The sequence below is a fragment of the Alexandromys fortis genome, unplaced genomic scaffold, assembly GCF_014885135.2.
Source record: "Alexandromys fortis isolate MF-2015 unplaced genomic scaffold, M_Fortis_MF-2015_v1.1 scaffold_231, whole genome shotgun sequence".
Classification (NCBI taxonomy): Eukaryota; Metazoa; Chordata; class Mammalia; order Rodentia; family Cricetidae; genus Alexandromys; species Alexandromys fortis.
The window spans coordinates 1,414,917-1,429,634 of record NW_026068613.1 but is presented as its reverse complement, the minus strand read 5'-3'; the positions used below and the strand labels follow the sequence as shown (position 1 = coordinate 1,429,634).

At 34.5% G+C, this 14,718-nt stretch overlaps 1 protein-coding gene across 1 annotated transcript; it reads left to right on the top strand.

The window, feature by feature from the left end:
- Positions 1 to 5,746: 5,746 nt before the first annotated feature.
- LOC126495928 (olfactory receptor 150-like) lies at positions 5,747 to 6,679 on the top strand. Its single transcript, XM_050133524.1, has one exon. The coding sequence runs from the start codon at positions 5,747 to 5,749 to the stop codon at positions 6,677 to 6,679; it is 933 nt and encodes a 310-aa protein (XP_049989481.1).
- The last annotated feature ends 8,039 nt before the right edge of the window (positions 6,680 to 14,718 follow it).

Sequence of the window (14,718 nt, the reverse complement as noted above, 5' to 3'; positions counted from 1 at the left end):
AAAAAGAAAAAGAAAACCAGCCTATGAATCACAATACCAGAGAACTTAGACAACAATAAGGACACTAAGAGAGACTTACATAGATCTAATCTACAAGGGAAGTAGAAAAAAACAAGCCCTCCTGGTAAATTGGGAGCCTGGGGATCTTGGGGGGGGGTAGCATTGAAGGGGAGCAGAGAAAAATGTAGAGCTCAATAAAAATCAATAAAAAATAGTGTTGAATCTCTTACCTATGTCAATCATTGTTGTTAATATTATATAACTTAGAGAAGGAAGGGACTTTTCAAACATTATAAATACTTTTAATTTCTTTTACTTGTGAATTGCTTATTTTCTGAGTCTCAGTGGGCTTCCCTCCAAAATGGAATGGTTCAGTTTTCATACAACACTTGGCAAGACTGTTTAGTTAGGCAAATCTTCTACCTTATAGCTAAACCTCACTTTTATATTAGGATTGCACAGATGGACTCACTGGACCTCTTTATTCCTCTTCCCAATGTGCTCCCATTGACTACAAGTTCTTTCTGCTTTTTCAACATTTCTTGTTTGGTTAATTGGTTTATTAAAAATACATGTCTTAAACTGGCTTATTGAGGTTGTCATGGTCCAAGCTCTGACCAATTTTAATACATTAAGGTTTGTTAAAATGCCTGATAGCTACCCTGTGAATAACAAACTCCCCTTCCCCTCAGTCTCTGAGTTGGAATTACTGATTAATCAATATTTAATTGTGTTATACCATGGAAGTGACAAAGAAATGTGATATTTTTCATACTAGTCAGATCAGTTAAAAGCAAGCAATAAACAAAGCCCTTATAAATATACATATATAATTATCATTACACAATGCACATAAAAGTGTCTATTGTAAGATAAAAATCAGTAATATAATGCATTTTCATCTGTATTTGTACCAGATGGGTTAGATTAGAAGTTTCCATTGATTGTCCATAACTTCCACATAAAATAAAGTATATTCCCTATAATTATATGGGTTCATTCCTCCTGTTTGCTTTTAGTGCTACTAAGATTTTCCACCTATACTCATAAAATATCATTCTACAAATATATATTTTAAATAAACCAGTTTCAGAATTTATTTGTTTATACTCCCGTAATCTCTATTCATTGCCAAAGTTAATAAAATCAACATGGTCATCTCCAACCCCTTTCATGAAACTATTACTGCTGAAATAATAACAGATCATACAAGAAACAATTTTCTATGATGATAACAAATCATTATTATTTCCCTAAACATTAATTAAAAAGATAAAATCAGTGAAAAACGTCCTCATATACTTTAGAGATTATTTTCAGATGGAATGTTTTCATGGAGGTACCATACAGTCATATCATTAAACCTCAGTTTCTAGCCCCAAATGCAAAGGTTGATACTATTTCCAAGCACAGAGAATTATACTCAAGGGAGGCAAAAAGATAGTATCAACCATAACATATTTTAATTGATTTTCTCCTGAGATCTCATGCCCAGTGGAAGAAAATCCTTGAAGAGTTTCTTTCTACAAACTTTTATGACAACTCCTAAGTATCAAAAATTTCTTTGAAAATATCATCATTTCAGTAAGGGCCTTAGGAAGATACCAGGGACTCATGACATTAGATTTATAATAGAACTCAGGACATAGGATTTATGTTCTGATCCCACATGAGGCAGGTTTTAATTTGAATTACTCACACCAATGACATGAAGAAGTGTTTCATTTAAGAAAACTTGATTTCTTTTTCACTGGGATGGAAGTCTCCAAGTAGAAAGGTGAGCAACTAATACCCATTTGTCCTATAATCTCTCAACCTCAGAATGTGAGACAACCACCATGAGCTCTACATTTCAGAAATTACAGAAACTTTCAATTTAAGCCAAAAATATCACTTGTGTGTTTGGAACCAAGCTTTCTCCCAGGCATGCTTGAATTGAATTTTGTTGTTACACAATGTATTTCAGTGGATATAGATATCTAAGGTGATACACAACAAAACCAAGCAACTCTTATTTTTATTATGTCATATAGATACTATGGGTAAGTTACTTTTAAACAATTCTTCAGGTTTCACAAATAACTCCAGTGTAGAAATCCTGTGAGACACTGTAAAACTTAGAGTAAACAATTTGCCTGTGTCTATTCATGAGGATTTCCTAATACTTTTCTCATTTTCATTGCTTCTTTTAATAATAAATCATTTGAAAATTTTATTATGTTTTGGTGTTTTTAATATAAAATTAATATTTTATGAACATACCTTATTTCTTCTTATCCTTTCAAGTTTACAGTTCTCTTGAAAAATACTTCGCTGCCCCTTTTCTAGACTAAGCACCAAACAGCTGGACTCTGCTCTGCTCAGTTATTTTATGCATTCTATGAACTGCCTTCCTCTCTCCTTATAACATTTTAAGGAACAGGGACTTTATACCTATAAAATGCTTTCTGATGATTGTTATCCGAATTTTATCAGTTCCCATTCACAGCCAAACAATATTGTTTATTCATTATCACCATATAAGTATTTATTACAATTTTCTGAAAATTTTGTAATAAATTCTGTATGATATGTAAATTTATATTAGATATTTTTCATGATAATTAAATATAATTAATCAAGATTACTCAATCTTTGAGTAGTCTTACATATTTTCTAAATGCATACAACTATAGAATATTATTTTTTATTTCCATTCATGAAGCATAATTATCATTTGTACAAGATAAATTCAACAGCATTAGCGAAAACTCTAGATAACTTAGGGACCACACAATGTGGAGGAGAGCAAATATGAACAGAGAAAAATGAAGAGAGAAAGACGAAGTACAAGCTAAACTTGAGTGGCTAAACACAGTTTTATGTGCTAAACTAAATTGGTTTCATAATCTATCAAATAATAATGATGAAACCAAAGTTCTAAATATATTTTGCCAGAATAACAATTGTTATAACCCATCACTTCATTCCTTTTAGTTTTGCAAACTTTGAGTGAACCTGGAAAAAAAAAACTAAGTGAGATAAGCCAGTCTCAAAAGAAGAGATTACTAAATGGTTCTATTTATATAAAGTAACTATAATGAACAAACCCATAGAAATAGTAATATGATAATGATGGCCAGAGAACAAAAGCTGAGATAGAAAAGGTGGACTTGTTCACTGGGTATAAATCTTTTTTTTTAGTTTTATTTTTTATTTATTTATTTCTTTATTAATTAATTAAAGATTTCTGTCTCTTCCCCACCTCCGCCTCCCCTTTCCCTCCCCCTCCCCCAATCAAGTCCCCCTCCCTCTTCAGCCTAAAGAGCAATCAGGGTTCCCTGCCCTGTGGGAAGTCCAAGGACCACCCACCTCCATCCAGGTCTAGTAAGGTGAGCATCCAAACTGCCTAAGCTCCCACAAAACCAATAGGTACAGTAGGATCAAAAACCCATTGCCATTGTTCTTGGGGTCTCAGTAGTCCTCATTGTCCGCTATGTTCAGCGAGACCGGTTTTTAGTAGTAACAGATGAATTGAAGTATAAAAGGCTGTACATAGTTAGTACCTATGTATAACACGTGCTATTAGTACTCAAAGCCTAAAGAAAAAAATTCTCCTTACATTTTGATATTATGCTTATAACATATTCATCTCTAAAATTAATAAAAATAAACTACTATGTATGTAGCACACATGAATGAAAAAAGAGGCCATAGATTTGAAAGAGAGCAATGAGTGTTATACTAGGTTTAGAGGGTTTAGAGGGAGGAATTAGAAAGAAGAAATATTGTGGTATATTATAATTTCAATAAAGAAAGAAAGGATTTAAAAATAAATAAATACACCAAGATTTAAAACTTTAAGTATTTTTTAGTTAGTTCACAAGTTCCTAAACTGATTTCCCTCAAACCTGTGTGTTCTATAGATGCAAAACGAAAGAGCTGAGATTTTACAAGCTTTTGCTGCCAGGATTAATATGAATGAATTCCAAGTGTTGAACACTGAGCAAGAAGATTTTTATTCTAACCGTAGGAGTGTGCATTCGCTTAAGTATAATTTTTTCATATGCCCTGATTCTTCACTTTTAGAATTAGAAAGTACTTATTTGTGTTGAATTTTTCATGGTCCTACATTTAGGAAACTTTGAATTCTAAAGAAACTTTTAAGGTGTTAAACATTTTTTTAAAGACTGGGACTTTTAAATTTTATGGTTTTTTTGAATTAGGATATTAAATTGAGATTTTGAGAACCAAGAAAGTAAAGATTATGGTTTAGTTGTGGTGTATTTGTGTGTTTGGTTTATAAGTATAGTATCTAGTTAATTTTTATGATCAATTTAACACAATCTAGAGGCACCTGGAAAGATTTCATGTCTTGGAAAAATTAACCTGTGGCAAGATATGAGAAATTCTTTGCTAGAGAATTAAATGTGAAGATCCCGTCCAGCTTGAAGAGCACAAGCCCTGGGAAGTAGTCCAGGATTATTTAAGAAAGTTAATTACATATTTATTATTTAATATGCAGCTTCATCTAATTGCCCATGTATTAAAAAAATGATCCTACACTGAATTAATATTAAACACATAACTTTAATAATCTTTAGAGGTATATTTTTTCCTGAATGTCAATTTCCTTATATCTCATGACACAGTTGTACTATCAGCATTATAAATGGTTGCAGTATATTTTCAACTAGGGAAACTAGAAACTTCAAATTTTATTCTCTTTCCGGTTTGTTCTGATTATTCCCAGACCCTTGCTTTTGTGGAAAATTTATATGATCAACATGTCATTATTGGTAATAGAAATATTTTGTTTGTTCTTTAGGAATACACTAAACTTTTGGACCGGTTTTGGAGGCATTACCATTTTGCAAAGTTCAATATTGTGATTCATGAAGATGGGAGATCTTTCTATGTTTGTATTGATTTATCATTTTGACCATGTTTAAAGTGCAATGGCTTATATGTCTTTAGTTTGTTCTTAAATGTATTATCATTTTTCATAGTATTTAAAATTGATTTTTATGATTGCTTAATTTTCTTCATGATCTCAGATCTCACTTCCATTATGACCTTTAAAATAAACCACTATGCTTCTTTCTTACATTCTTGGAACTTTATGTATAAAAAATTAATTCATATACATATAAAGGTAGTTTTTTTTTTTTTTCGAATTCAGATGCTTTTGATTTTCTGTTCTTGCCTGATTGTTTTAAATTTAAGTACAATGTTACTTAGAGATAGAGAGAGATAAAGAGAGAGACAGAGACAGAGACAATGACAGTGAGAGTACAACTTAAACTGTTCGTATCCTTATAGAGAAAACCTTTAGTTGACCATCATTACATGTGAGATGGGCTGTGTTATGAGGCTGATGATCTTTTGTCTTGTTGATGTTTCTCTTATTGTAACATGGAAAAGATTTTTCTCTCTCTAGAGTCATAGAGAAAGAATTGCAAATAACTCAAGAATTTTTCTTATCAGTCTCCAGTAAATGCATCAGATTTCTCCTTGGTTATGTACTGAGTACTACCATTTTCATGGAAGAAGGCACAATCAGGGACAGAAGTATCTTATATTAAATTGCAAGTGCCCTTTTGGTAAGTCTTAATGGTTAACATGTATGAGTAGTTGTTCAAAAATTGAAGATGCTTGCTTGGCAAAATAAAATTTTGAATTCTTTATTCACGCTTCACTATGTGATAATATAATAGATACTTAGCTCATTTTTCCTTCTCTTTCTACATAGAACGCCCAGAAGAAAATGTTACAAGCAAATCTTTCCAGAGTGACTGACTTCATTCTTGGTGGGTTAACCGACAAACCAGAGCTTCAGCTGCCTCTCTTTCTCCTCTTTCTAGGAATCTATGTGGTCACAGTGGTGGGGAATCTGGGCATGATCACCCTCATACAATTCAGTTCTCACCTGCACACACCCATGTACTTTTTCCTCTGCAGTCTCTCCTTAATTGACCTCTGTCATTCCACTGTCATTACGCCCAAAATGCTAGTGAACTTTGTAACAGTGAAGAACATCATCTCCTATCCTGAATGCATGACTCAACTCTACTCCTTCCTTGTGTTTGGTATTGCAGAGTGTCACATGTTGGCTGCAATGGCATATGACCGCTATGTGGCCATCTGTAATCCATTGCTTTACAATGTTACAATGTCCTCTCAAGTCTGTTCATGGATGATATTTGGGGTGTATAGTATGGGTTTTATTGGTGCCACAACTCACACAGTGTGCATGCTAAGAGTACATTTCTGTGAGGCTGATGTAATAAACCATTACTTCTGTGATCTTTATCCACTCTTGGAGCTCTCCTGTTCTGATACTTTTATTAATGAAGTAGTTGTTCTGTGTTTCAGTGTTTTTAACATCTTTGTTCCAACTCTGACTATCCTGACCTCTTACGTCTTCATCATTGCTAGCATTCTTCATATTAAATCAACAGAAGGCAGGTCTAAAGCCTTCAGCACCTGCAGCTCACACATATCAGCTGTCGCTGTCTTCTTTGGTTCCCTTGCATTCATGTACTTACAGCCATCATCTGTCAGCTCCATGGACCAAGGGAAAGTGTCCTCTGTCTTTTATACTATTATCGTTCCCATGATGAACCCTGTGATCTACAGCCTGAGAAATAAAGATGTCAAACTTGCTCTGAAGAAGTTATATGAAAAAAAATTCTCATGAACATTTTATCCTTCTCAAAATGTCCTGTATTTTCTCATCTCTTTCAAGGACAACTTCTCAATTCCTTTAATCCAGTTATTTCCTTTTTTATTTTGTGTCCCATTTTAGATAACAGAAAATTGTTACTTTCTGATTTCTCTGGAATTTAAATCCTGGAAACAAGTTGTGTTAAAAAAAATAAGCTTATGTGCATATGCTTACACTTTAGAGATCTTCTGCATTAGAGGTTTTTCAAAGTACTCTTTTTAAAAAGTCCTTGGTGCTAGCTGTCCCCATAATTCACCCCTTTACCCTGTCCTCCCATGTACAAACCCACTGAAGCAAGTATGTTCCATTATTCTTTTTCATATAAATATATATATGAAATCACCAAGTTCTGTCTTTGGTTTTAAATATTCCTCTTCCTATCATGCCTGCCTCTCCCTGAGAAGCACTGCATAAGGACAGGTGGAGGAATGTAAGATCCAGTGGTGGTGGAGGATTAGAGTGTTTGTCAGACACAATAGAACAGCTGCATACGAACTCAGCACTTGTGATATCAGGCACAACACCTGTGAAGCTCAACAAGACAAATCACAGCACGAAGGGGACAGGTGGCCACAGAGTCCCACCACTGCCTCAGGAGCTATTGGTTATTGATAGTTGGTGGGGGAGGGAGAGCGAGTTTTCCTTACGGCTGTAGTCCCAGTATTTCTAACATGTTCCAGTGAATGGCCACAAATCTAAAACTATAGAGGCAGTACAATTGGAACTCTGCATTTTGTTTTGTTTGTCAGTGATGACACCAAGTTGTATTAGTAAACAGCAGTGAGGATGATCGGGGAAAAGATGAGATAATGGGAGGACAGTAATCAAAACACATTGCTTAAAATTTTCAAATAATTAGTAAAAATATTCAACAAAAAGAAACAAAAAACAAGCTTAGACATCCTTAACTAACAGTCACATCTCTTATTCTGCTCAGAGTCCTGGCAACAGATTCACCCTGCATAAGCATTTGAACCTGTTTATTCAGCATCTGGTTACAGATCAGACATTGCAAACATTGTGATTAGCTTAAAACACAGAACATAGGCTTGTCTATGCTATGACAGCTTATCACGTCCTGTGGAAAACAGTCTTCAGAATTAGATAACTTTTCCTTACTAGACATATCTTCACAACTGATTTTCTTACTATAGAAAGTTACCCTATATGTTTAAGCTACTCATATATGCACATATATGCTATGTTATATGTGTGTATGCTAATGTAAAGCCTGTGTAAATATGAATGTTTCATTTTGCCTTTCGAGCTGCTTGCAAGATTTATGTATATGTAATTTTTAATTCTCTTGTTCTAGGTGCAAAATTACATCCAGCTTTTTTTCATATTCATTGGGATTGAATAGAATAAAACTATGCATTTTGTTACCAAGTATTTATTTATGCATTAAATATACAATTATTATGAGAAAATACATGGTTGATTTATCCTTGGTATACTTGAAAACTGATAGGCAATAGAATATTTATGTATTAGAATTATGCCACAAACAAGAGATGTTAAATAAATACCCTCAAGGAAAACTACTACATTGAAAGAAAAATATGCATCAAAAATAAAGACAGAAGTGTGGTCTATCCTTGTCAGGCAATGCTTCTCAACTCAGGGGCTATCTCTGGTTCTTTCAAATTATTTCTAGCTAATTCCCATGTGATTCAGAAGCATGATGTATCTTGAGCCTCTATCTGAAAACAGAACACACAGGGTTAATGAATTACATCCCAAACAGATGTAAAAGTACAATGCAGTTTCACGTCAGCAAAGTATAATTTTTAACTGGGTTCAAAAGCATATTCTTTTTTTATTGTTTTTATTGAGCTATATTTTTTCCTCTGCTCCCCTATCTTCTACTCTCCTCCCCTCCTATGCTCCCCAAGGTCCACAGGCTCTCAATTTACTCCGAAGATTTTCTGTTTTACCACTTCTCATGTACATTTGATCCTTGTATGTCTCTTTTAGGGTTCTCTTTGTTGTTTAGATTATCTGGAATTGTGAATTGTAGGCTGTTTTTTTTCTTTTGCTTTATGTCTAAATGCCACTTATGAGTGAGTACTTATGTTATATTTCTCTTTCTGGGTCTGGGTTACTCAGTATCATGCATTCTAGTATTCTGGGTTACTAGTATCATGTCATTATTTTTTTCTGCTGTGTAGTCCTCCATTGTGTAAATGTGCACATTTTCCTTATCCACTCTTCGGTTGAGGGGCAATAGGTTGTTTCCAGGTTATAACTATGACAAACAATGCTGCTATCAGCATAGTTGTGCACATGTCCTTGAGGTACAATTGAGCGTCTTTTGGGTGTATACCCAAAAGTGGTATTTGTGAGTCTTGAGGTAGGTTGTTTCCTAATTTTCTAAGAAATCACCAAATTGATATCCAAAGGGGCTTGCATTCCCACCACAATGCAGAAGTGTTCTCTTTACCTCACATCCTCTCCAACATAAGTTGATAATCCGTGTTTTTGATCTTGGCTATTCTTACAGGTGTAAAATGGAATCTCAGAGTTTTAGATTCCTCTTTTAGAGTTCTCTGTTTAGGTCTATACCCATTTTTATTAGATTATTTGTAATTTTGATGACCAATTTGTAGAGTTCTTTTGTATATTTTGGAGATAAGCCCTCAGTCAGTTGTGATATTGGTGAAGATCTTTTCCCATTATGTAGGCTGCTATTTTGTCTTGTTGGCCGTGTCATTTGCTTTACATACACTTTCAGGAGGTCCCATTTATTACTTGTTTCTCTCAGTGTCTATGCTATTGGGGTTATATATAGGAAGTAGTCTCCTGTGCCAACGCATTCAAGTGTACTTCCCATTTTTTTCTTTTGGGTGCGGGGTTCTCCTTAGTAAACCAGCTTAGCTATGCTTACTTTTTGAATAATCATTGTACACAGTCATTGCATATGGTACTGGTTAGTAAATAAGGACATTTTAAACAAGTAAATGTTGGAATCAAGTATATTCTCCCACATTCCCCTCCCTCTTCCCCTTTTCTCTCCTAGGCAGTTTCAATTCTCTTCTAATGTCATGTCATATATGCACACATGATTTTATAGATCAACATAAGATCTAGGAACCACATAAGAAAGAGAACATGGTATCTGTCTTTCCAAAATAGCCTTCACTTGCTTGATTGGCTTACCTCTGGTGGCACCCAAGTTTATTTTTTTTTATTGATTTTTATTGAGCTCTGAATTTTTCTCTGTTCCCACTTTCTCTTCTATGAGGTTCATTGTGGATGGTTTCATGTTGAGGTCTTTGATCCATTTGGAGTTGAGTCAAACATATTATTATAACCACAGATAGGTATAACTTCCAGTTCTCACACAAAGAGCTTCTCCTTGAAACAGAAAGAGACTATTAGAGAAAACCGCAGCTCGTCACAATCCAGAGAACAATTCTTCATAGGCAGAGGCATATTGAATGTTTCAACTCAGTGGAAAATGGTATACAACACTTGCCAGGACTGTTTAGTTAGGCAAATCTCTTACCTTATATAGAAACCTATTGCACAGATGGAATCACTGGACCTCTTTATTCCTCTTCCCAATGTGCTCCCATTGACAACAAGTTCTTTTCTGCTTTTTCACCATTTCTTGCTTGTTTATTTGGTTTATTAAGAATACATGACTGAAAGTGGCTTATTGAGGTTGTCTTCGTCCAAGCTCTGACTAATTTTAATACAGTAATGTTTGTTGAAAATGCCTGGTAGCCACCGTGTAACAAACTCCTCCTCCCCTAAGACTCTGAGTTGGAATTACTGATTAATCAGTGTTTAATTCTATTTTATACCTTGGAAGTGATGGAGATATGTGTTACCTTTCATACTAGTCAGATCAGTTAAAAGTTATCAATAAACAAAGACGTTATAAAGATACATATACAATTATCATTAAACAATGCACATATAAGTGTCTGTTTTAAGCCATTAATCATTAATATAATGCATTTTCCTCTGGATTACTATCAAATTGCCTAGTTTAGAAGTTTCCACTGATTGACTTCAATGAAAACATAAAATAAAAAGCAGTCACCATTGTCCATTGCCTATAATTTTATGGGTTTATTCCTCCTCTTTTCTTATACTGCTACTAGAATTTTCCACCTGTACTCTTATGAAAAAATCATTTCACAAACATATATTTTAAATAAACCAGTTTAAATATTTATTTGTTTATACTCCCGCCATCTCTGTTCATTGCCAAAGATCCTAAAACCAACATGTTCATCTCCAACCCCTCCCATGAAACTATGTATTAACCTTAAAATAATAATGGAATATAAAGAAACAACTTTTGTTAATGATAACAAATCATTATTTCCCCATACTTTAATTGAAAAGATTAAATAAAACAGTGAAAAGCGTCCTCAAATATTTTAGAGACTATTTTAAGATGGGATATTGCCATGGAGGTACCCTGCATCCATATCATTAGAGCTAAGTTTCTAGTCCCAAATGAAATGGTTGATACTATTTCCAAATACAGAAAATTATACTCATGGGAGGCAGAAAGAAACTATCAACCAGATCATCATACAGGAAATCTTATCTCATTTTTCCCTGAGCATCTCTTCCCCAGTAGGAGAAAATCCTTGAATAGTTTCTTTCTATAAACTATTATGACACCTCCTATGTATCAAAAAATCTCTGTGAAAATATCATCATTTCGGTAAATGCCTAAGAAAGATACCAGGTACTCGGAACCCTGGATTTATAATAGGACTGTGAACTACTAAGAAGATAAGATTTATGTCCTGATTTCACAAATAAGAATGAGGCAGTTTATGTTGAATTACACACAGCAATGATCTGAAGGGGTGTTTCTTTTAAGAAAATTTGGTCTGTCACTGAGATGGAAGTCTCCAAGTAGAAAGGTGAGCAACTAGCATTTCTCAACCTCAGAATGTCAGACAATCACTATGAACTCTACTTTTCAGGCATTATAGAAATTTCCAAATGCTAGCCAAAAATATTACTTATGTCTTTAGAACCAAGATTTCGCCAGGTATTTTTTAATATTTGAATTGAGTTTTGTAGTTACACAATGTATTTCAGTGGTTATAGCTATTTCATCTAAGGTTATTTACAAAAAAAAAAAAAAAACCCCAGCAACTCTTATTTGTTGTAATAATAGTGGCGGGGCTGCGTCCCCAGTACCCGGCCGCCCACATGGCTAGCTTATGCCCCGAAATAATTACACGGAAACTGTATTCTTTTAAACACTGCCTGGCCCATTAGTTTCAGCCTCTTATTGGCTAGCTCTTACATATTGACCTAACCCATTTCTAATAATCTGTGTAGCCCACGAGCTGGCTTACCAGGAATGATCTTAACCTGAGTCTGCCTGGAGTGGGAGAATCATGGTGACTCCTTGACTCAGCTTCTTCCTCCCAGCATTCTGTTCTGTCTACTCCGCCTACCTAATTTTCTGTCCTATGAGGGCCAAGGCAGTTTCTTTATTAGTTAACCAATGAAAGCAACAGATAAGATACAAAACCCACCTCCATCACTTATTTTTTATTATAGATCATATAGATACTATGGGTAAGTTACATTCAAAGAATTCTTCATGTTTGACAAATATATTCAGTGTGCAAACCCTGTCATAAACTGTAACAATTACAGTAAACAATTTCTCTGTGTCTATTCATGAGGAGCTTATATCACTTTCCTCATTTTTCATTGCTTCTTTAAATAAATCATTTGAAAATGTTAGTGTTGTTAATCTTTAAAACAATATTTAAATTAATATTTCATGAACACAGCTCATTTCTTCTTATCCTTCAAAATTCACAGTTCCCTTGAAAATCCTTCAGAGTCCAAAGGACCAAGGGAAAGTGTCCTCTGTCTTTTATACTGTTATTGTTCCCATGATGAACCCATTGATCTACAGCCTGAGAAATAAAGATGTCAAACTTGCTCTAAAGAAGTTGTATAAAAAAAAAATTCTCATGAACATTTTATCCTTCTCAAAATGTACTGCATTTTTAAATTTATTCCAAGGATAATTTCTCAATTCCTGTAATCCAGTTATTTCCTTTTTTTATTTTGTGTCCCATTTCAGATAAAAAACATCTTTTCTCTTTTTCTGATTTCTCTGAAAATTAATGCCTGGAAAATGTTGTGTAAAGAAAATAAGCTTATGTGTATATGCTTACACTTTAGGGATCTTCTGCAGTAGAGGTTTTTCAAATTACTGTTCAGAAAGTCCTTGGCCTTATCTCTTTTTATATTCCCTCCTTTTTCATAAACTTTTGTCTCCCAACATATTAAAACGATTTTGTTCCATCATTCTCTTTCTTCCTTTATATATATATCAACACCGTGTTTTGTCTTTGTGCTTTGAAAAGTTCCTCCTCCTATCATGCCTGCCTCTCCCTGAGAAGGATTGCATAAGAACAGGTGGAGAAGCATAAGGGCCAGTGGGGGGGGGGACTATAGTGGTTTCTCGACACAATAGGACAGCTGCATGCATGGACTCAGCAAATGTGCCATCACGCACAACACCTGCACAAGCTCAACAAGACGAACCACAGCATGAAGAGTACAGGTGGTACCAAGTCCCATCGCTGCCTCAGAAGCTATTGGTTATTGATAGCTGCTGGGAATGGGAGAGCTAGTTTGCCTTAAGACTGCAGTCCCAGTATGTCTAACATGTTCGAGTGAATGGCTACAAACCTAAAACAATATAGGCAGTAAATTGGAATTCCATATTTTGTTTTGTTTTTCAATGAGGACACCAAGTTGTGTTAGTAAGGAGCGGGGAGGATGATCTGGGAAAAGATAATGGGAGGACAGTGATCAAAACATAATGCTTAAAATTTTCAAATAATTAGTATAAATTTTCAACAAAAAGAAACATAGAAACAATCCTAGACATCCTTAAGTAAGGCCTTATCTGTCCAATCTCTTATTCTGTGAAGAGTCCTGGCAACAGATTTACCCTGCATGAGCTTTTGAACCTGTTTATACAGCATCTGAAACATCATCTGTCTGATTACAGGTGCAAAACATTGCAAAGTTTGTGATCTGCTTAAAACCCAGAAAATGGGGGTGTCAATGCTATATCAGCTTACCATGTCCTGTAGAAAGAATCTTCAGAATTAGGTAACTTTTCATTGATAGACATATCTTCACAACTGATTTTCTTAAAGTTACCATACATGTTTACCAACTCATATATGCACATATAAAACCTGTGTAAATATGAATGTTTCATTTTAATGCTTGGATCTTCTTGCAAGGTTTATGTATATGTAAATTTTAATTTTCTTGTTATAGGCACAAAATCACATTCAGCTGTTTTCATATTCATGAGGACTGAATAGGATAAAACTATGCATTTTGTTGCCAAGTATTTATTTATACCTTAAATATACAATTATTATGAGAAAATACATGTTTGAACAATCCATGATATATTTAAAAACTAATAGCTATAAAATATTTAAGTATTAGAATTCTGCCACAAACAAGAAATGCTAAGTACCCTCAAAGAGAACTACTGCATAGAGAGAAAAATATGCATCAAGAATAAGGGCAGAGGTGTGGCCTACCATTCTCAGGCAATGCTTCTCAACTCAGGGACTATCTCTGGTTCTTTTAATTTATTTCTGGCTAGTGTCCATGTGATTCAGAAGAATGATGTCTCATGAGCCACTATTTGAGAACAGAGCATACAAAGTTAATGTATTTCAAACCTAACATGTCCCATACAGATATAAAGTACAATACAGTTTCATCCTTACTGGCTGGAGGAGCTTTCCTATGTAACACTTTCACAATTCTCATTGTAGTAGAGGTGGGGCAATGAGAAGAGGAGAATGAACCTACATTCCAATAACCAAGAAGTATATAAAATAAAAAAAATCTTAAGGCTTAAGGATTCCTGTTGAAATAGGAGCAGCGGCGGGGTTGCGTCCCCAACACCCCGGCCGCTTGGCTAGCTCATGCCCGAAATAACAACACACAAACTGTATTCATTTAACTGCTTG

What these genes read in the sequence shown, in the direction of transcription:
- LOC126495928 (XM_050133524.1), top strand. Translation starts at nt 5,747, where the DNA reads ATGTTACAAGCAAATCTTTCCAGAGTGACTGACTTCATTCTTGGTGGG.